The sequence below is a fragment of the Pelodiscus sinensis genome, chromosome 20, assembly GCF_052426305.1.
Source record: "Pelodiscus sinensis isolate ZL-2025 chromosome 20, ASM5242630v1, whole genome shotgun sequence".
NCBI lineage: Eukaryota > Metazoa > Chordata > Testudines > Trionychidae > Pelodiscus > Pelodiscus sinensis.
The window spans coordinates 4,570,862-4,593,665 of NC_143071.1; the positions used below are offsets into that span (position 1 = coordinate 4,570,862).

At 52.1% G+C, this 22,804-nt stretch overlaps 1 protein-coding gene across 5 annotated transcripts in view; it reads left to right on the plus strand.

Annotated features, from left to right (window-relative positions):
* The window catches only part of SLC39A11 (solute carrier family 39 member 11), a 322,339-nt gene extending 300,197 nt beyond the window's left edge, over positions 1–22,142 (plus strand). For all 5 annotated transcript variants that reach the window (XM_075904010.2, XM_075904012.2, XM_075904009.2 and 2 more), the window contains 3 exons: positions 15,969–16,067; positions 18,416–18,574; positions 20,056–22,142. In XM_075904010.2, the coding sequence (XP_075760125.1) occupies positions 15,969–16,067; positions 18,416–18,574; positions 20,056–20,134 (337 nt within the window). In that variant the 3' untranslated portion in view covers positions 20,135–22,142. The remainder of the gene's footprint in view (positions 1–15,968; positions 16,068–18,415; positions 18,575–20,055) is intronic.
* The last annotated feature ends 662 nt before the right edge of the window (positions 22,143–22,804 follow it).

Sequence of the window (22,804 nt, forward strand, 5' to 3'; positions counted from 1 at the left end):
TTCAACCACTAGGTAGGTGACAACAGGTCTATGAAAAGACTGCTAAACATCCGGGGAGCTACTCAAAGGGGAAAGGAAACTCCATGGCCCCCTGGACACATGGGGCAAGTTTCCACTCTCTGGCCCATTGGATCTTTGAAACTGCATGCCATGGGCACGAAATGCTCCCAAACTAGAATTCACACTCCCGCTGAATCATGATGGTGCCTCGTGGGAGTTGTGGTACATAAGCCGGCGGGCCTGGCTCATAGAGTCCAGTAGGGGTATGGGATGCTTAAACTACGATTCCCAGGAGGCACCATGGCAGCTCCAGCAGATTAATATTGAGCCAGGCCCATGCCCAGAACCCCACTCAAGGGCTGTCTCATTTTGAGACAGACAGGAAGGGTCACTTCTCCCCGTATGCAGGGGTATGAATCCCTTCTGGAGCAAAGCAAGGACTCCTTATTCCCGTAATTAGCTGATTGTGGGAGTCGGGGGCTGCTGACAGGAGGTTATTTTGCATTAAGTGAGTGACCGTGGACTGTTGGGGGCGGAGAGAGGGCAGGAGGGCTGCTCAGGCTACCACAGCAAACATCTGTTGCGTTTTCTTCTGCTCCTTTGAGGCATGGGCTGTGGGAGAACTGGGGACAATTCCTCTGCTAAGGAACCTTTTCACCCTGGCTCTTGTGAGCCTGCCGTGGGCAAGTCGCTACGCACCATGATCTCTGCTTTGGTGCCCACGCTGGCGGTGCTGTCATGCAGGGTACTGGCGCCTGCCACCGATGCTGCTAATACCCTTTAGCAGCTGACTAGGGGGGCTGCTTTAAACAGCACAAGTGACAATATTGCTAGCCCGGTTTTAAATTAGCCTGTGTGTAGTGTTGGGGGTGGGATTCAGTTGACTTCAGACAGCTGGGGTCTGATAGCGGGGAATGGATCTCACACCTCGATGGGTGCAGGAAGGACCCGCATTGCTCCCCGCAGATCTCCCTGTATTTCATATTCCGTCTCTGTGGTGAGATCTCGGCTCAGCCAGAGGTTGGGGGCTTGCCAGTGTGAGCTCCCTGATCTGGAGAGGGGGCTAGTGGATCTGGCAATGCAAAGGAACTTCTTTGCCGAGTCGCAGACTGTCTTTCCTCAGTCTCACCAGAGAGGCTTTCTCGGGGATGAGTGTCTGGTTTGCGCGTTGGCTAATGAGAATAGCCTGGACTTCCCTGAACCCCAATCTGATTCCCTCCTTTGGGCTTGGGGAGTCCTCGCCCTCTTTCCATCTTGCTCCTGCTTCCTTCTCCTTCTCTTCATCTCTTCCCTCCTCAATGCTCCATTCTGCTACCCCCAACCCCACAAGGCACCCCTGCAATGCTCCGTTCCTCCGTGGCTCTCCTCCGCCTGGCCTCTCACGCCGACGCCCAAGTCATCTGAGAGAGGGGGGAAGCTCAGTCCGGTTCGGAGGCTGGCGTAGGGCGGCTGAGCAGTAACGGGAGCTGCAGCAGACTTGGGGTCCTCAAAGAATTGCTACACCCAGCCTTGGAGGCGAGGGGGGGAACAAAGCCAGGGGCCTTGGAACGGGGGTGGCAGAGAAGAGCGGCATAGGCTTTGCAGGCCCCCAAAACCGTGCCAGAGTGAGGACTCTTCCGTGTTATAGAAATGGGGGGGAACAGTTTGTGCACTAAACATCCCCCCTCCCAATTCTTCCATCGAGGTGCATGTCCATCACCCGCCCGGCGAAGAATTCACCCTCCCGAGCAGGCAATGAACAACAGCGTCAGCAGCAGATATGAGGGGTGTTGGCACCTGAGGCCTGGCAAGACCTTCGTCTCCTAGCAACTGTACGAGCTCAGACGCTGCTGTCAATGTACTCTGTTCCTAGCTGACTTCCTCGCCCTCTGTCAGCCCTACGCCCTGGGTTAGCATCCGCGCCCCCTCCGCCAATCTGCTGTTTGCAAACAGGAGGGGAGGGACAAACTCCGCCTGGCCCATTAGCTGATCAACTCCCCCCCACCACGGCCACACTGGGAATGCCATTTCGAGCATTTCTCTTGAGCCAATTAAGCTCACGCTCAGAGTTGGCGAATTCTTCTCAGTAAGGCTTTCTGGATGGTCAGGCCTGCCGGCAAGGCGGGACAATGTAGCGGCCACCAAAGATGCCATAGGGACTAGTTATGTGGTTTCACTTACCTGTTTATGTCACAATAGCTCACAAAGGCAGCGTTCTCACGCTCGATGCCTGGAGGGCAACCGAAACCCAAATGCAGCCGGAGAGGGGAAACAGTCTGTTTGTTATAACTAAGAAACGCAACACAAAAAGGGTGACTTGCAACTGTGGTGCGGTGTAAGCACTAAATAAAAAGAGCATAGTGCCCTGCCGCTCCAAACGTGGGGTGTGAATCGATTGTTGCTGATTTAAAAGACGAGGAAACTGAAATGCAAGGCATGTTCAGGGTCTGATTTTTTTTCCCCACATGTGCTAAGCACCCACAACACCCATTGAAGTCAAGCGAAAGACAGGCCAATACAGCTTTGTCCAAGACTTCAGCACATTGTTGGCAGAACTTGGATGAGCATTCAGTTCCTGGTTCCCAGACAAGTGTTCGGTTTACTTGCTGTTGCAAGGAGATTGCAGTGGCAAGCAATCAAGAAACCCATCTCTCCCTGTTAATTTTTTACTGTTCATTGGTTGGATTCTGTGCCCTCCATAACAAAGCTTGATTTCAGTGGTTCAGGATCTGGCTCTAAAATCCACCTTTTTTTACATGGTGGTTTAACGTCAGTTTGGTCAGAAAATAGTAACATACGAGAGCAATCGACTCCCAAAATGCTTCTTACAGCTCCGTATGCAACCCCAATGCAATGCTGATGGAAAAGTGGGAAAGCCTACAGGTGTAGGTATGGAACAAGGAAGCAGGATGGTTGTGAGTTTTAGATTTCACCCAGTTGTGAGTTCACAGAACTGTCGTGAACACCCTCGGGAGCAAACACTTCCTATCAAAGGGACATGAGATACCATCGTACTGTCTCTTTTGGGTCACAAACCTGCACATTGACTTGAACACGGGGCGGTATTAGTATCGGGCTACCAACCTCTCCTCAGCTTTGATAACTGCACCAGTATGTGAAATTGAAACTTACCATGAATGGTGCTAGTATTTGCCAGCCTCGTTAGTCATTGTATTCATTTGCACATGTGTTGTATCAGCATGTTTACTTTGGAAGTTAAGGTGCTTGTCAAATAAATACATGTGTGTAAGTGTCATTGACCAGCAACATATATTCTGCATGCAAATTAGGGATGTTAAATATTGGTTAATTGAATAGTCGATTAACCTCATGAATTCTTATCCGTTATTTGACTATTCTATAGTCCCCGTGCGTGAGGCTGGCAGCCAGCGCGCTCCAGCTCCGCTCCGGAGGAGCTCCCTGTCACTCCCATGTTGCTGCCTCTGGATCAGAGGCAGCAGCGTGGGGTGCCAGGCAGGAGCTGGTCCATGAGGCGAGCCAGTTTAAAAACTAGCTCCCCTTGCAGACCGGCTACTTCTTGCCCCACACTGATACAGAGGCAGCAGCACAGGGTAGCAGCAGCCCCTGTCTGGGGAGTGTGGGGGGCAGGGCAGGGCTCCTGGACCTGGCATGATCCAGAATTGAGTTGGGCTGCTGGCCAGCCAGCTAAAAAATGTACTGGTGGTGGGGGGAAATGCATGTGGTCTATAGCATTGACCAATAAGCTTTTGCTTATCGGTTAATTGGTTAACCGACTACACTCTTACATCCCTAGTGCAAATAATCAGGATTTTTCCAAAAATGCTCAAGGACTCCTAGGGCTAGAGGTATAGTTTGAGACTTCTGTTTGACCATGGGGAGTTACTTTTTCGTCCTGTCCCTCTTTCCTCTTGCAATCTCTTGTCCGTTGTCTTTGTTCTGATTGTTAGCTCTTCAAAGCAGGAACTGTCTCCTAATGTATGTTTGCATGCAGATTAACACAAGGGAGTCTCCATCTTGGTAGGGCATCTAGGCCCTGTTGTAATACAAACACAATGCAGTAATTGTGATAATCTATACTTCCTCGTGAGTGTTGCATGTAAGCATGCCCAAGGAGAGAGAATCCATTAGAAACCAGACCGTAAGTTCTCACAAGTCCTTGTCCACAGCCTTGCATCGGACGATCAAAATCATCTGCAAGTCAGAGCAATTCTTTGGTGCTTTCCAGAGATGTGTGAGAATGTGCATCATTCCTCCTTCCCCGTCCTCCATACGCCGGCTCTTCCTAGGGGAAACCTTGTAACTGTGCACTAGTAAAAATTGGAATAACTAGGGATTGTACCTCAAACTGAATGAGGGAACTCTCACTGCATTGCTACGTTATTACCGCAGCTGCTATTTATTATTATTACGACTACTATTTAACAAGCAAAAAGATGTCAGGTGCTTTATAAGTAACTAGAGGATTAACCTGGTGTTGCTAGGATCTTTAACTCAAATAAGGTTTTTTTTCTTTATTGAAATCATTACTCTAGAGTGGGTCTGGGGAGGAGAGGTTCAGGATGCAGGTTACTCTAGGGAGAGAGGACAACCCCAACCCTCTCTTACCACAGCAGCTTGGGGTAAGGTGAGAAATGCTTCTCCATGGCTGCTGCAGCTCCAGCGGGCAGAGCTGCGGGAGGGATGCGTGTCCCCCAGATGGGGGAGACAGACAGACAAACTCTCTGAAATATACAGTAGAGAGCTGTCTTCTTCTCCACCGCTGCCCCCTACTGGCCCAATGTGGTTATAGTTGTCCCAGTCACCATTTCTGGTCCCTTTGCTGCCACCTTGTGGTCATTCTGCAGTATAACTGTCCCTTTTACCTTTCCAGTTTATGAGAAACAGTTGAATTCCAGGTACATCCCATTGTCCTGGCACAATCAACCCCTGACCTTGCTTTAAGTTACGATAAGAAAAAGCTGCATCCAAATTTAGTGGTCCTAACTTTTACCATTGAGGAGGCGTTCTTAAGCAAACGGACTCACAGACGGACGGACGCACAGACAAAACAAAGTTTCTAAAATATAGAGTAGCTAAAACAAGGTTCCTTTAGCTTTGCCATCTAAATGGGAAGCTCGTTTTATGAAGTTTATCCACGGGAAGGTTGAGAGGTGACACGATCGCCATCTACACGTCCCTGCCTGTGAAAGAGATTGCTGACTGTAGACAGCTGATTCACCTAGCAGAAAAAGGCCTAATGAGAATCAACGGCAGAAGGCGAAGCGAGACTAATTCAGACTTGAAATAAGATGCACACTTTAAGCAGTTAGCCTTGGGACCCGTAAGTAGGGATGTTGTGGCGTCTGCATCAATTGACTTCTTTAAACCGAAACTGAATGTCTTTCTGAAAGGTCTGCTGCAGGTCAGACAGGAGTTCCGGCTGGGATGCAGAAGCCCCTGGCCATGGGCCTGGGTGATGAGGGAGGTCAGACTTGATGGTCATAAAGGTTTCTTTTGGCCTGAAAAATCGATGATTGGCGGAGCAGTGTGCAGCCAGAGGGATGGGACACAACGAGGGCATGGATGGGACTCCAAAACTCATGCTTCTTCTATGACTAGCTTTACGCCGCGTGGTTCGGGTCCTTAAGTAGAGTCGTTTTTCGTCGTTTGAAAAATAAAAGGAAAATGTCCGTGCTTCGTTTGAATCATTGCTCTGGGGTGGAGCGCGGGAGGAGGGGTTCAGGATGCAGGCTGCCTTGGGGAGAGAGGACGATCCCAACCCTCTCTCTCCGCAGCAGTTTGGGGCCAGGTGAGAAGCACCTCTCTATGGCCACTGCAGCAGCTCCGGTGGGCGCAGCTGGGGAGGGGTGCGTGGTCCCCAGGTGGGGGAGGTCTAGGTTTGTCTCCCCCCTGCCAGCCAGAGTGAGGAATGCAGCCAACAATGCACTTTCCCCTGCCTCCCTGACGAAGGGGAACAGCCAGCAATGCTCCTGTATGAATCGGGGGTGGAGCTTTAGCCCCCCCCCCCACTAAAGGGCACCTCCAGGGTGAGGGGCTCAGGGCTAGAAGAATCTTGGGAACAGGTGGGGGGGCACACTGCCAGCCAGCCCCTTTCACCTGCTTGTTGATTCTGTCTTTTCTGTATGGTTTTCTGAGAAGCAATCCCATTCCAGGCACATCCCATTGTCCTGGCACAGCCAAGCCCTGACCTGGCTCTAAGTTATGACAAGAGGAAGCTGGCTACCAAATTTGGTGGTCCTAGCTCTTCCCGTTAAGGAAGAGTTCTTGAGCAAACCGACAAACTCTCTCCAATATATCATAGATATTTACTGCGCCTAGTCTGGCTATTCTTGTGTTCTCATCAAACTCTTGAACTCCACAGTATGGCAGTGAGTTCTATAGGCTAATTGTGCATTGTCTGAAAGTAATATTTCCTTTATCAGTTTTCTATATTTGATCCCTTTCAGTTTCGCCCGCCTGTCCTTTCTGCCGTTCCAAGCTCCTCATTAGCTACATGAGTTTGATGTTGTTATTCTCTTATCTGGTTTAGAATTACACTCCCCACCCCTTCCAATTTGCATTATTTGCTACTGAATTTCATGCTGTTCGTCATGTAGAATAGTGATAGAAATGTAGCCGTGTTAAGTGAGTTATAAGATCAAGAACACATATTCCTGCGCATCCAGAAATATAATCTACGCTATCATGTGCCGAAAGTGTCCGTCTGCTATGTACATTGGACAAACATCTCAGACACTTCGCCAAAGGATTAATGCCCACAAAACAGATATCAGACAAGATCACAAAGAGAAAACAGTTTCTTGCCACTTTAACCAGAAAGGACACTCTCTAAATGACTTAGCCACCTGCATTCTGCTACAAAGACCTTTTACATCTGCACTTGAAAGGGAATCCTCTGAACTGTCATTCATGTTAAAATTCGACACTTGCCAACAAGGACTTAACAAGTCTTTGAACTTTCTCACCCATTACCAAGACAGTTTCCCCAATTATCACCTGTAATACCATTAACTCACAAACATCCCACTCTCCCTACCTTTAATATCAGCAATTCACAGACACTTACCTTCCTTCCTCCCCCTTCCCACCCCCCCGCATCCCCCTTCTGTTCTGCAATGTGATTTGTCCTTTTCATATTTGTTCATTTTTTTTAATTGTATCCTTTGGTATATATGGTTGTGACTACTTTCTTCCACTATTTGATCTGAGGAAGTGGGTCTGGCCCACGAAAGCTCATCATCTAATAAACCATCTTGTTAGTCTTTAAAGTGCTACATTGTCCTGCATTATGCTGTTCGTCGATATTTTAGCAGTGCTCGAGTGCAAAACCTACCTCCAGGGGCAAATATTTTGGGTTCTACTCTGCTATAAGTCGGCCCGTCAGTTCTGGAGAGAGTCAACAATCCCCTTGCTTACATCTAAGGCAAAAAGGGTAGACGAGAACTCCACAATTGCGGGGAACATGATCGTGTGTAATCAGAACCCCGGACTGGCATTCCAAAGTCCTGGGATCTGTTCCTTCTGGCTGTGTTCCCTGCTGCAGTCCAATGATAGCTATATCATTGGTGCGCAGCCCATGGGTTGCAGCCCCTAAGGGGGTCGCGGATGTCTTCCTGGGGGGTTGTGGCGCTTCGATCCGGCCGGGGGTTGGGCACAGCCGCACATTGCTTAAAGCTAGCCGGACAGTGGCTGGGCCCAGCAGTTGGTGGCTCCCATGGCACAGCGCTTAGATCCAGCTGGCCGGGGGCTGGGACCGGCAGTTGGTGGCCCCCGCGGCACAGCGCTTAGATCTGGCCGGCCGGGGGCTGGGACCGGCAGTTGGTGGCCCCCGCGGCACAGCGCCTAGATCCGGCCGGGGGCTGGGACCGGCAGTTGGTGGCCCCCGCGGCACAGCGCCTAGATCCGGCCGGCCGGGGGCTGGGACTGGCAGTTGGTGGCCCCCGCGGCACAGCGCCTAGATCTGGCCGGGGGCTGGGACCGGCAGTTGGTGGCCCCCGCGGCACAGCGCCTAGATCTGGCCGGGGGCTGGGACCGGCAGTTGGTGGCCCCCGCGGCACAGCGCCTAGATCCGGCCGGCCGGGGGCTGGGACCGGCAGTTGGTGGCCCCCGCGGCACAGCGCCTAGATCCGGCCGGGGGCTGGGAATGGCAGTTGGTGGCCCCCGCGGCTCAGCGCCTAGATCCGGCCGGGGGCTGGGACCGGCAGTTGGTGGCTCCCGCGGCACAGCGCCTAGATCCGGCCGGGGGCTGGGAATGGCAGTTGGTGGCCCCCGCGGCTCAGCGCCTAGATCCGGCCGGGGGCTGGGACCGGCAGTTGGCAGCCCTCGCAGCAGGGGGGTTGCAGATCAAAAAAGGTTGGGCACCACGGATCCGTATAACGGGATTGATAACACTTATCTGGTCATAAGAGGTGGTGGCAGTAGGCAGTCGTTCTATCTCATGTTTAAGTGCTTTGGAAAACGTAAATCTGAGGGGAGGAAAACCTGCCCACCAGTTGTGCCAAACGTTCCTTGAACATTGGCACATGTTTAAAAAAAAAAAAAAAAGCATTGACAACAGGCCTGCACAGGTGTGTCACCAGATCCTAGCATCCTGCACAAGCACCGGTAGCCAGAAATCTCTCTCGTCTAGCGTGAGTCAGATTTGGAAACGAGCACGTCGTTCACCTCTTTTCCATCCAGGCCGCCTGCCCCCCACCCCTTCCCGCATGCGCGCACACGCCTTGCGTGAGAGGCTACAATGCAGCACAAGAAAGCCCTTGCGTGCTAAGGCAGCTGGGTGGAACAGGTAGGGCAGGTATGGGGAGAGGCGGAAGGCCCTGTGCTCACCACAGAACTCCTTCCCACCTGCCGGCCCCAATCAAACACCTCGACAGGCAGCCCGAGTGGAAAGCCATGATGTAATCTTGGAAACCCAAAACAATCGGCTCTTTCATGGCAAGCCGATAACAATCCAAACAGTATGTAAGGGCCTGCCATGCAAGAATACACATGCACATTATACACTGTAGGGCACTGAAAGCCGTAGTGAAAAGGAGCTTGTTAAGAATATGGGGCCTCCTTTCATAATCAGTTTGTAAAAGAATAGGCCCTTGAAAACAAGGGTTTAGGCTTATAGAAGGCTTTCTGTGCCTTGACCTTGCAAATACGCAGAGATGCCAACTTTTTCTGAAAGTGAACTAGGAATTTCCCAGCGTGATGCCATACCAATTGGCAGGCAAGATTTGTAGGGTAGAAGGTCCAGCTTGCGGGTATGTGCCCGTAGGTGCCGGGAATTGGAATGGGTCATTTTCTCTCCCTAGAAAGAGCCGCTCCTTGGTGGGTTTTAGAGAAGCAGGATCTGCAGCTTTCTTACCGTTACTTCCCTGTGCTCTGGCCAGCAACCGCCATCGCCACCACCTTGGAACAGGAATGATAAACATTGCTTCCCAGCTGGACGCTGATGAGAATCTAGAAGAATCATTGTCTTCCTTGAAAATCCCGTCAACCTATCCCTTCTTGGGGGTTTGTGGTGGTAAAACCATGCCTGGCTCTTTTCTGTGTATTCTTCATCGGTGGATCTCAAAGTGCTTTCTGAAGGAGAGAAGTATTAATTGCCCTCCTTTTTCGCAGTTGGGGAAACTGAGGCACAACAAAGTACAGGGTAAATTTCCAAGAGTATCTAAAGATGTGTCTACACAGCCCTCTTAACGCCAAATAAGCTACGCAGGTTGAGCTACACAAATTGCGTCGCTGACTTTAAATGTATTTTGAAATAACTTATTTCGTAACATTTCGAAGTAAACCGCTGTTCCGAAATATCCCTTACTCTTCATGGAACGAGGTTTCCAGAGACGTCGGAATAGCGTGTCCGTTATTCCGAAAGCTGTGTTGAAATAACAGGTGCACAGTCCAGATACAAAGTAGCTATTTCGGGATACCGGAGGTGTCCCGATATAGCACCGCAGTGTCGACGTACCCTAAGTGACTTAGGGAAATTAGTCGCGGCTTTAGAAGTGATTTAGGCCTGCAGGCGCCTCAGCCCCACTGACTTGCTCCTTAGTGCCGGAGTTGCTCAGAGTATGTCTACATGGTGCCAGACAAGCGAACACCCACCAGTTCGGTGCAGGCTCGCTGGCCAAGTATGGCCCTGGGCGTTGGGCTGACCTGTACTCAGGTGACTCCCCTGTGCCACCACCCTCACGGCCACATGCCCATTGCTCTTTGGAGCTCAAGCAGAGCTAATGCAGGCCTGGCTACCTGGGCTGGGAGGCCCCTGCCCAGCTTCAGCGTAAACACACCTGGACGTTTTTCTCCAAAGAGACTTTTCCGGGGTCACCCATCAGCCAGCAGCAGAGCTAGGAATAGACCCCAGGGCTGTGTCTAGACTGGCCTACTTTTCTGGAAAATCAGCCACTTTTCCGGAAAAACTTGCCAGCTGTCTACACTGGCCGCTTGAATTTCCGCAAAAGCCCTGACGATCTCATGTTAGATTGTCAGTGTTCTTGCGGAAATACTGTGCGGCTCCCATTCGGGCAAAAGTCCTTTTGTGCAAAACTTTTGCGCAAAAGGGCCAGTGTAGACAGCGCAGATTTGTTTTCCGCAAAAAAGCCCCAATCGTGAAAATGGCGATCGGGGCTTTTTTGCGGAAAAGCGCGTCTAGATTGGCACAGACGCTTTTCCGCAAAAAGTGCTTTTCCGTTAAAAGCATTTCCGGAAAATCATGCCAGTCTAGACGTAGCCCAGGTGTATCTGAGCTCCAATAGGCAACACCTCCCTGTTAGTCCCATTTAAACCCAGACCTGTTTGTACTTTGGGTGATGACTGAAGGGTTGTCTTGCCATCTGAGAAATGGGTTTATGATGGTGGCGACAACTGTCCCTGTCTGCTTGGATCTCGTTAATGTCTATTAGTGTCTGCTAACACCATTAATAGTGTCCGTTAGTGTCTACTCACACCGTAACTTACTTCACCGTCTTCTTGACTGTGGGTCCACCCCCTTCCCGGTGGGTTCAGATTCATTCACAGTTGTGCCTTTCAGGCTGACCCCTGCCAGGCTCAGATGGCTGCACTCAGTTATCCCCCAATCTCCTGCCTCTAGTTGTCCCCGGCATCCTGCAGTCACTAAGAAACACACTTGGTTCAGACTGCTAGGACATCTGCTTTGCAGCGTGTTCTCGTTGCAATAGGAGGAAGCCTTCCAAGTGTCTCCACCTATTTCCTTCATAAGGAGCCCTTTGTTTTCCTGACACACAATGCAGCTTTATTTGGTTCCGGCTTTTCCCTCCCAGCTGCTTCCCAGAAAACTCTTCGCAGAAGTAGGGGGAAAAGGCGAGCGGCTTAGGGGTCTTGTACTTTGCAGGTCTGGAAACTTTTTCACCTCCGAAAACTCCAGGAGTACAGGATCTTTCGAAAAAGCCTGCCCTTTTCGAAATAACCACGTCTAGACCGCGGTTCCACTTTCGAAAGAGCGCCTTTTCGAAAGCGCACCATAACGTGATTATGCAAATGAAGCACGGGAAATTCAAATCCGCGCTTCATATGCAGTTTCGTTTGTCTGCATTTGCATTCCTCTCTTGAAGGCGGAATGCAATGTAGACATATCCTAGACACACACAGTTGCGTGGCCATGTCCTTTCTGTGCTTTGAGCCAAGGCAAAGCCAGAGGGAAGGCGTCTGTCCCCAGACTCTGTCCTGTTAATGAACTCTTTGCACCCAGGTACAATTGGCAGCATCTGGGAAACGTTCCACGCCCGAAAGGCCGGGGTATTGTGGAGATGATGGGAGGCAGCAGCATTCCCTGTGGCAGCTATCGGGTTTCTGGGGTGGGAGGGATGGCAGGGGAAGCTGGGGGACCTGTGAATGAGCAGAGAAAGGACCAGGAGCCTGGAAGACCATGGAGCGCCTGCATCCAGGCCATAAGTGGCAAAGCAAGACGGGAGCGAGGCCAGGAAAGAGCCAAACTTTAGAACTGAGGAATTCTCAGGTTCCTATCCCTGTCCGTCCAGTAATGCCTCACCTGTTAGGTGGGGCAACACTCCCCACTTCCCTCCCGCTGTCACCTGCGGGTTAATCAGCAGCTGGGTTTCCAGCCACGGTTTCCCGGTTTTTTACAATTTCAAAGCCCTAAACCCAACAAGCCTGCCCCGGTTCGATCGCCGCAGACTGGTGCCTTCCGCGCAGGCATGAGGCGCCGGCCACCCACTAGCGCGTGTTGTCTGAGCACTGTGCTGGCCCCGGTTCCTCCCCGGGCAGTGCCCGCTCACGCCCAGCAGGGCCTGCCCGACGGAGCATGGACAAAGAGTGCACAGGAGAGTCCAGGGACAGGAGAGGAACCTGGAGAGTGGCACGCCTGTGTGGGGACTCCCAGCTGGAACGGAAGGGAAGCCTGAAACAGCTCCTAGCCCTGCACCAAGCCTGTGACCTCTCCGAGCCTTACGCCCTCGGGCAGAGAAGGGCACCTTGCTCCATTGCCACTTCAAAGGAGGACTTGGATCAGGTCCGCTTTTTGTGGTGGGGGCTGGGAACAGGCTACACGCTCCAGCTTGAGGCTTCTCGTAGCTAGAAGGGCGAAATCTTTTGTCCTTGCTGCATTTCCCTTTCCCACATCTGCTCCCTGACAGCTTTCTCACAGCCTCTCCTTGTTCGGAGGCAGCCACAGCCCCGTAGGGACAGAGCAGAGCAGGGCATGTCTCCCCTCTGGGATCGGTGCTGTTGTGTGCGTGTGGTGGGGGAGAGAGATCGGGGTTTCTTTTTGTCCGGACCCCCTTCCATTCACACTTCCCTCTTCCACCCAGTAATTTGTTGTGGTCGGAGCCAGTAATAGCGGCTTTGTGCTAAGGCAAGGGAAGGAGCGGGGGGGGGGGGGGGGAGAACTCCAGCACACAGACAGCAGCTCCACTGTTTCTATACGGGATGTTTTCCCTGCACCCCCACACCCTTGAATAATGTTTTTGATTGTAATGGTCCGCCCTGGTTAAGGACCCCTCCCCCTCCCCCGCTTTTCTCTCGCGCTCTCTTCTGTCAACCACGTTAGACGTTTAAACAACCCAGTGCGATTTTTCTTCCCAGGCTTATTTGACTCGTACAAACACCCATGTTTAAAGCCGCACCGGCCGCTGTCCGCGGCTGAGGAAAGCATGCAGCCAGCCCGAGTGGCGAGGTTGCCGGTGTGTTCGGGAGCAGGGCAGCGCAAGCCGAGCCTGTGGTAGGACTCTCGGCCTCCGCTCTTGGCTAGCACTGAAGTGCCTCTCCACATTCAGAGCTGTTCACCTGTAGGTTCTAGGGTTGCCAGATGGTTTAACAAAAAATACCGGACACCCTCACACACACCCCCAAACAGGAAACACCGGGAAAAAATTCTGTTGAGGAAAAAAAAGGGAGGGTGGGGAGACCAAAGTTGTTGAGCAAAAAAAAAAGAGGGGGGGGGGGGCGCTGTGCCTTTAAATGGCCCCAGGCTCCTCACTCCCCCGCCATAGGTGGCAGGAGAAAATTGTCCCCACCAGGCTTCCATCTGAGGGAAACAGGATGTCTTTTTTTACCAGATGGGGGACCCGAATAACCTATAGTCCGGGTGAAAACCAGACACCTGGCAACCCTAGTAGGTGCTCCCCTGCTCGCTCCGTTGCCTCCCCGCTGCCAGTTCCGCGGAAGGAGCCTGTTGGCATGTCAGCCGGACGCTAGGGGAGCCGTTCCACGACGCGTCGCGATCGGAACCAGCTTCTCCCCACGCCGGGCTGCCTGCTCGCCAGCCTCGGAACCCTACCTGCTTGCGGCGGAAGGGCTGTGGCGAGCGCTGCCATGAAATCAGAGGCCACGAAGCAAAACCACAATCGGTTTCCCCACCAGCCCTGGTGTCAGGAGGCCACCGCTTGGAGCTGCACAGGATGCTTCCCTGCCGGTGTTATCTGCCAGCGGCGGGAGCAGCAAGGGGGAAGCGGGGATAGAATGGGTAGCAGAGCGTAGCTCATGGACTTGCTAGGACCTGTCTCCAGGTTGATTCTGTATTTGGCGCAATAGCATCTAGACAGGGTCACCTACTCCACCGGCTGAAGTGTCAGGGGGTTGGAGTGTCAGCAAGGCGTGGAATGGAAAAGCGGGGCCAGGATGGGTGAAAGCAGCAGCCCTGAGGCAGTTACAGACCCGGAACCACAGCTGGAAACACCTGCAACCTACATGGCGAGGTGGAGACTCCCAGGCCGATTCTGTTTCATCGGCCGCCTGCAGGCTTTGGACCGGTCTGTGCTTTGGCTGCGGTTTAACCTCTCAGCTACTGGATGGTGCATCCGGGGTCCTCGAACATCAGTCAGATTCTGGTTTGGGGGTGCAGGTTGCCGCTTTTCTAGTCCACGGTGCATCCCCCCCGCTGGGCGATCCAGGCTGTGGATGTGAGCTGGGTTGCTTTCTAAGCCTGTAGGTTAAAAACACACGACCCTGCAGCTCCGAGTCACATGCAGGAGGGGATAAAAGCAAACAATGCGGCGACTGTGCACCCGGACAGACAGTGGGGGAGAAGAGCGTTAAATGAGAGGGATTCACCTCTGCATTATCGGACGGATGCTGAAAGCAATGCGTGTCTGACACACCCTCCCATCACGGCAGAGGCATCTCCAAGAGCAGGACACTGGCCCCTCTTGGAGAGCTAGCCACACAGGGCTGCCTCTAAGGCCATGTGGGGGTAGCTCTGTGGGTCCTTTCACTCCTCCTTTGGCACCCACTGGGACAAGTGGGGATCCCATTCCGGTCCCAGGAGCCCCGAGCCGTCTTTCCGGGGGGCTCTGATCTCCCAGAATCCCCTGCAGAAGTGCGGTGTTCAGAACGGGTCGTTCTCAAGGCAGCCTGATGGGCGTGCCCCCTGCAACATGGAGCTGTCAGCGAGGGTCTGTTTGTACTGCACGGGACTCCTTTGCCCTTCGCTTTGTTTTCCCATCCTTGTCCCCCTCCTGCCAACCCAAATCCTCATGGTTCTCTCTCCCCCCCTGGGAACTCCCTCTCCTCCCCTCCCATCTTTGCCATTCCTTAGTGCAGGGCTACTCAACTTCGGAAGCGCCAGGGGCCACAAAGATGTTCACCGTGCATGCTGAGGGCCGCAACTTAAGTGTGGTTGCCAATATATGCAAAAAATGCAAATAGCTTCTTTCAGACCATGCCCCAGCTCTCCCGGCACCTCCTCCCTGGGGGCTAGACACACCAACACCCTGTACCCGGCTGTTCCAGCCAGCCTGTCCGCTTGCGTCTTTCAGTGCTCACCCGGCCTGGGAGACGCCTCGCCATTGTGGAGCGTGTTCCCAGTGGAGGCCATGTTCAAAGGATCCCACCTGCGGGCCGCGTGTTGAGCCCCGTGTAAACTCAAACCGCACCACGGGCCGCATGTGGCTCCCAGGCTGCGTATTCAGGAGTCCTGCCTTAGTGGGTGTTTTTCCCTTTGATATTTCCATAACCTCTGCTCCTTGTTTTCCTCCCCCTTTCCTTCCCCCCCTTCTCCCCTATTTATTTTGGGTCTGCACATCCTAAATTCAAAACTCCGGTCATCTGAAGAAGTGGGCTGTGCCCATGAAAGCTGATGATACCAGCTATATGTTTTGATCGTCTATAAAGTGCTACCAGACCCGTTTTTGTTTTTTAAGTTTATCCTGTACAGACTAACTCGGCTACCCCCTGAAGCGTCTAAACAACCCGCAGTTCTCTCTGTTCAGCAACCAGGTACAGGGGTCTGGACAAGGGTTCGAGTTCAAGACTGAGGCGTTGAAAGTCTTGGGCTTTGATTGTCTGGTTGTATCCTTGGGCAAATCTTTTCATCTCGCTCTCCGTTGCGTCCAGGGGCTGATGGATGTTCACGGAGCGCTTTGAAGTTGAAACGCACACTAGAAACACCTTGCGTTAGCATGATTAGAATTGTCCCCAAGGGCTGGGAGCACTGACATTAAAGAGATATACTTAAGGACTGTTTTAAGACCTAGCCTGCCCTGCCTGTCTCCTCCCTGAGGAATGATATGTACTGTATTTTGCTTTTTTTTTTTTTCTCCCCATAGGAACTTAGCAATTGGGATTGGAATTCAGAATTTCCCAGAAGGCCTTGCCGTCAGCCTTCCTTTGCGAGGAGCCGGATTTTCAACATGGAGAGCGTTTTGGTAAGCAGTGCTTCTCCTGGAACGTCCTTCACACGCCGAAACGTGTCCTTCCATCCATTTCTTAGCTGCTGTCACTGCATAGGTGCCTGTAATGCGCTGCTTCCTATGCTACCTCCTATTAAGAACATCAGAACGGCCACACTGGGTCAGACCAAAGGTCCGTCTAGCCGTGTGTCCTGTCTGCTAATAGTGGCCAATGCCAGGTGTGCCAGAGGGAATGAACAGAGATGGGAAACATCAGAGGACTCATCAGAGGCTTGACTGTTTGCGGAAAAGCTGCTCCATTTTTGAAGCATTCTCCAACCTGTCACCCGGATTGGTGACAGGAGGCCGGGTCTTACTGGTCTGGTAATACTGACGTTTTCACAGTGATTAGGGCTGTATAGATGGCTCCTTTTTTGCACAAAACCCCCCTCTTGTGCAAGAGTTGTTCTTCCTGAAAAAATGAGGAAGAGCAGCTGTGGGGAGCACGGGGCCAGTGGGGGACTCAAGCAGTCCCCCACTGGTCCCGTGCACCCCGTGGCGTTTCAAAGCAGCAGCACCGCATGGAGCCGGGGTCAGTTAAGGACTCAGAATCCCCAGCTGGCCCAAGGCTCCACGCAGCACTGCCGCTTCGAAGCACCCCTTCCTCTTCCCCCCCTTTGCTGCCTCTTTCTGATAGAGGCAGCAAGGGGGGAGGGGGAAGCGACTCGTCGAGTACCCTGTCGATGAGTCGGTCACGTCCCTAGAGCCCTAAGGCCTTTGTCACACCTCCAACTTGGTGTTGCTCCCACACATTTATAAAAACGTAACTTCTGACCTGAGAGCGACTTTCTCTTCCCTGCCCAGGCCTGGCAGTGCTAAACGTACAACCATGTTTCCGATGCTCTTATCTGACTGCTCATAACCACCACGGTTATTCACGCCATTCCCAGATGTTTGTGCATCCCTGCCTATCCAGCTGCCCGGCTGTGTACTTCTTAGTGCATTCTGGGATATTCCCTGCAGCTAGCCCCGTCATGTCACAGCAGAGGACAGCAGCTGAAGGACATCCTCACAGGTGACACGGTCGGTAGTGCATTCTGGGATGTCTGACCAGACAGTGCTGGAAGGAAGGCATTAGGCTGGCATAGTTAGGAGGACCTAGCGCAGCAAAAAAACCAGGGTGATGGACCGATTGCAGAAGAACAACCTAGACCACCGGCAAAGGCAAACCATTGTTGGCATACACAGCTAAGGACAGATGATGAGTCATCAAACTGGGTTTAGAGACTACGCCTCGATAGGATGGAAAGAGGCAAAATGGATGTGTTCTGAAAGGATCCCTACTCCAGGGTTCCTTCAGCAGTGAACCAGCGTGTAGCTGCGTGTAGGGTGGGATATAAACAGGGAGAGGAGAGGAAAAACTAGAAGACCGTTTGCCTGCCTGGATCCAGATGTTCTCAACTCTGCAAGCCTTCCAGATTCATGGAGGGGATGTGTCTTTGGCTGGGTTGGCTCACCATGGTCTCAGAAGCTCTCATTTGTTTTGCAAGAGTTGGCAAACATCTCCTTTTCAGTGTGGGGATGGGAATAGGGATGTTAAATATCAGTTAATTGAATAGTCGAATAACCTCAAGAATTCTTATCGGTTAGTCGACTGTTCTATAGTCCCTGGGGATGGGGCCGGCAACACCGTGCTCCTGCCTCACTCCTCAGGTGCTCCCTGCCACTCCGCGCTAGGCAGAGGGCGAGGCGGGACCTGGATCACAAGGAGAGTCGGTTGAAAAGCCAGATCCCCTTGCGGACCAGCTGCCTGTCACCCCACACGCTGCTGCCTCTGATAAAGAGGTAGCAGCACGGGGTGGCAGCAGCCCCTATCTGGGGAGGTGGGTCTGAGCTCCCAGACCTGAGCCAGGCTGCCTGCCCACCCAGCTCCTAATACACTTTAAATGCAGAGCCGCAGGAGGGGTAGGTCCTGGACCTGTTTCAAGCCAGGACTGAGCCGGACTGCTGGCCAGCCTGCTAAAACATTTACTGGCAAGTGGCGGAGGGGAAGGCGTGTAGTCTATAGCATTAACCTATACGTTTTTGCTTATCGGTTCATCGACTGCACTTACATCCCTAGATGGGAAGGCAGATTTGCATCCGCTCTGCACACTCAAAAGCACGGCAGCCTAATGCTATTCAGAACCTGTCCGGTGCATTCTGGGTTTGCAGACTTCACAGCTCCCATGGGCTGGGACATACCCATGTCCTGAGTGGGACGATTGGGCCCTTGGAGTCCAGCAACTACCTGCACTACGTTGGGTACAGAAAGGGGTAAAGGAAACTTTTCCTGACGCTCATCCAGGCTTCACTGGTGGCTTTCGGTCTTGGTTCTCTTACAGGTACGGACAGCTCAGCGGCATGGTGGAGCCTTTAGCTGGTGTCTTCGGTGCCTTTGCCATTGTGCTGGCAGAACCTATCCTCCCCTATGCCTTGGGCTTTGCTGCTGGGGCTATGGTCTATGTGGTCATGGATGACATCATCCCAGAAGCACAAACCTGGTGAGGAAAATCTCTGCGGGGTTGCTGGGTTAGTCTGTAACGGTAAGAACGACGAGTCATCCTGTGGCACCTTAGAGACTCAGCCACAGATCTGGAATCGTGAGCTTTTGTGGGTAAAACCCACTTCCTCAGATGGGTTGGAGTGGAAATAACAGAAACCAAGTTGTCAGATGTTTTTTTGGGGGGGGCGAGGGATAGCTCAGTGGTTTGACCATTGGCCTGTGAGTTCAGTCCTTGAGGAGGCAATTTAGGGATTTGGAGCAAAAATCTGTCAGGGATGGTACTTGGTCCTGCTGTGAAGGCAGGGGACTGGACTCAATGACCTTTCAAGGTGCCTTCCAGTTCTCGGAGATAGGCAGTCTCCATCCATATCATATCATGATATATTTTAGCAGCAGAACTACCTTTCAATTGTAGGACCCGTATTAATGATGCTAATTAAGTGGGCTAGATGTGTCCCATACATCGCTTTGGATGTGGAAATGCAGATGTTAAAAGTGGGAGGAATTGACTTTGTAATGAGCCAACCAGCTCATGTCTTTGTTCCAGCCCAGGGTAACGGTACCAAATCTGTGGATGAATTCCAGTGCTGCAGACTCTCTTTGAGACAATAAATGAGAGAAAATGGCATTAGAGAACTGTGATTAAGAGTCTCAGAGCTGCCCTAGAAGCGTTGGAGATACGTCCCCGTTGCTTTTAATGGTGGTGTTTGTCTAAATCCCATGGGCAGTGGGTATCGTACGCAGGGGGCGGCTGTGCTTCCGCAACAGCCTACTGTGCTTCTGCAACAGCCTACTGTGCCCCCACACACCCTCCCCGCCCCCTGCCCAGCTGCCCTCCTGCTGGTCTCCAGGCTCTGCCCTGGCTGGCCTGGGCTGGGGATTCAGGGGGGCTAGGGCTGCACTGCTCCCCTGAAGCTCTAGCACTGGCCACCTGGAGCTGGGGATGCTCTTAGGCTGGGGGTGTTGTGCCCAGGGCCTGGTGGTGCGGAGGCTGCACTGTCTGGCCTTCCGGGCCACCCAGCGTGGGGCGTGGTGGGGGTGCTTTGTGCTCCTCCGGGGGTAGGAGGAGGAGAGGGGGCAGAAGGGGTGGGGGCCCTGAGGCACAAGGGAGGGCTGAGGGTACCATCCCCGGGCGGCTGGGTCACCAGCCACCTGTGCTAAACCCCCAAGATGGCTCGGCCTGTCTCAGTGTCGGGGGAGCTCAGGTGTAGGTGCTGGGCTGTGAGCGCTCTCAGGGGCTAAGACCTGGAGAGGCAGGTCCTCTTGACACCGGCTCTCCTAGGAGCCCGATGGATGAATCTTATTTTGATTGGCGGGCAGGGTCAGCAAGATGCGAGGCCTTCGAAGGCCTAGGGGAATAACCGGGGTTCGGGTGGAATCCCTTCTTTTCCCAGATGAGACGGGAAGACGACTCTGGTGTCTGCCTGAGAGGAAGTTGGGACGCACGGGCACTCACTCCCTCTCCTTTCCTCCTTGCAGTGGCAATGGGAAGCTGGCTTCCTGGACCTCCATCTTAGGGTTTGTGGTGATGATGTCCTTGGATGTCGGACTTGGATAATGGTGGCTTACTGTTGGCCAATGGAAGATGACATCTGCGCAACTTGGCAGCAGTTGGAACTGGAACGCTTATTTCCTTCTAGATCTTTTATATGTCTATTGATTAGGTTGGGTGTTCATTATCTAGGAGTTTGTATATATTTTTTTTCTGTAACACCTTGATTATTTTCAAAGCAGAAAGATTGGTGGCTCCTTGCAGGTCCTGGGTTTCTTTTGCCACCAGATTCTTTTCGACTGGGCTACCGATAAGAGGCATATCAGTCAGGATGCAGTTGATTGTTTACTTTTTCTCCCGTTTTTTGGGGCGTTTCTGTAACAGTCGAAGCTCTTTTGGTTTGGGCCGTACTTGTTCTGTTAGTCACATTCAGGTGTCGAAAGAGGCTTCTAATCAAGCAGTAGAATAATTGGTGGGTGTGTTTGTGTGGTGTCTGAACTTCATCTTGGAGGCATGGAAGTGCTAGCACTAAGAAGGGCACCTGAACAAATGAGTGTGTAGCAGCGTGTCTAATACATACTCCTAGGGCTTAAGACATTTTCAGTGTCATCAGCTCTTTTGATGGACATAAATAAGCTAAACCAACAAAAAGAGAAATCCTGTAAGAATCATATCAAGAAGGTAGAAGCTGAGAAGGTACCAGTTTTCCCTGCTGGGTATGTCATCCTAATGGGGCCTTACTCCGGATGGTCAATGGGCAATTCTTTGTCTCTTGGAAAATGTGAAAGACATCTGTTTTAGAGCGTGCAATCTCGTAGGATGCAAGATGTGATTATACAGTTTTGTTCTTAAGGTGCTACATGACTCTGTTGTATAGCAGGGTCCATTGCCCGCTTGGACCTGGGGTGTTGTTTCAGAAGTTGCTGTTTGATGGTTGCTGTTTTAAATCAGACTGAAAATCGCTGTGAAGTGTTAGTGTCTGCTCTTCCCAGAGGTGGGCCTGTCCGCGTGCCATCTCCACCATCCCCCAATGAAGGCATCCATGGTAGCTTTTGAAGGGCCAGTCTTGCCCTCACGACAGCTCTTATTTTCCCCAGCACTCGTCCGATTAATTCATTACCTAAGACAGTCAGCAATGCAACACCTTGATGTGTTTTCTCCCACTTTCCAAGCATTTGTTTGGCTAGCAATAGTTCCCAAACATGCGGAGTCATTTGTCTTAACAGATCGGAAGCAAGTCCTGCTTCTCTTATACTGGGGGGCGGGCAGTAAAAACCCAGCAGTCCTCCAGAGTTAGTCACAGGCAGGCCACTGTCGCTGCACTTACCTGTGCCGCCACAGATATCGGGCGATCGCAGCTCTCATTGGCCGTAGATCACTGTTCGCAGCCAATGGGAGGGGTGGGAAATGATGCAGACTGGGACACTGCTTCCTGCTGCTCCTATTGGCCGCGAACAGCAATCTCTGGCCAATGAGAGCTGCGATTGCTGGATACCCGTGGAGGTGCAGGTAAATAGAGGTGGGCGCCCACCAGGGGTTAATAGTGGTGGACCGGATCCGGCCCACCCAGTCTTAGACAGACACGCACTAATGGAATATGACTGTGTCATACTAAGCTGAATAATGAAAAGCAGACGTCAAGATAATGATGAAGAACGTGCGTCCCTGCTCACTTTCAAGACAAGCTGTTCTCCCCCATCACAACGGGGTTTGATTTGACCCATCGGCGACCACGGTAGACAACTAGATTGCCTGGCTGATGTCTAGGCAGCTCAAGGACTCTTGGCTTATCTTTGTAGCATGTATGCCGCAGAGTCCCTCATGAGAGTCGTAGGCCATGTATGCCACAGCCTCCCAGTAAACAAGACGCTCCTAGAGAGGCTGTAGCAATGCAGCCAAGGGGACTAGGCACCAATGAGCGAAGTTAAAGCCATGGAATTGATGTCGGGTTCAGTTCACTGGCTGGATTTTGTCTCTATTTATTTGTATGTAGCTCTGGGTAATACAATAATGCTGGTTGCCAATGGTCCTGACCTTTTAACTGTGATTAGTTTCAATAAATGGGGAAATCAGAGTCTTTGCTGACTTATTTTGCCTTCCCTTTTCTTCTCCTCCCTGCATTTGATTCCATTCCTTCCTCTAATTCGAGTCTTTCTCGTTTGCCTGAGGGCTTTGTTCTGAGACAGACTAAAAATAGTGCATCTCAAACTACAACTATAGGTTGAACCTCTCTAGTCCGGCACACTCTGGTCCGGCAACATCCGTGGTCCGGCATGATATTAGTTAGCCGGATATCCACTTATCATGGGTGTGGCCAAGTTTCCTGCAGACCCATAAAGTTTGTTTACAGACACCAGTCGTGGCTCTCAGTGTTCTGTGCTGTTATTTAGCTCGAATTTACCCTGAAATGTCCTTTAATAGCTCACTAAGCTGTGAAAGTGTTGGTAACACTGCTAGACCATATTGACCTCCTGTAGTTCAGCAAATTCTCTGGTTTGGCACCGGTCAGGTCCCAAGGGTGCCAGACTAAAGAAGTTCAACCTGTAATACCTTCTCTTCCCCCACCAAAGAGCAACCTCTTTGAGGAAAAGCCCTGTTAGCTGGCATCAGTATCCAGATTCAAGCTGCAGGAATTCACTGTTCATTGGGTTTGCCCTGCTAAATGAGATCGGTTGATCCTTCCTGCATCTGTCCTTCTCGGCTCCTGAGGTTTTGGAGAAATAATAAAACCAAGTG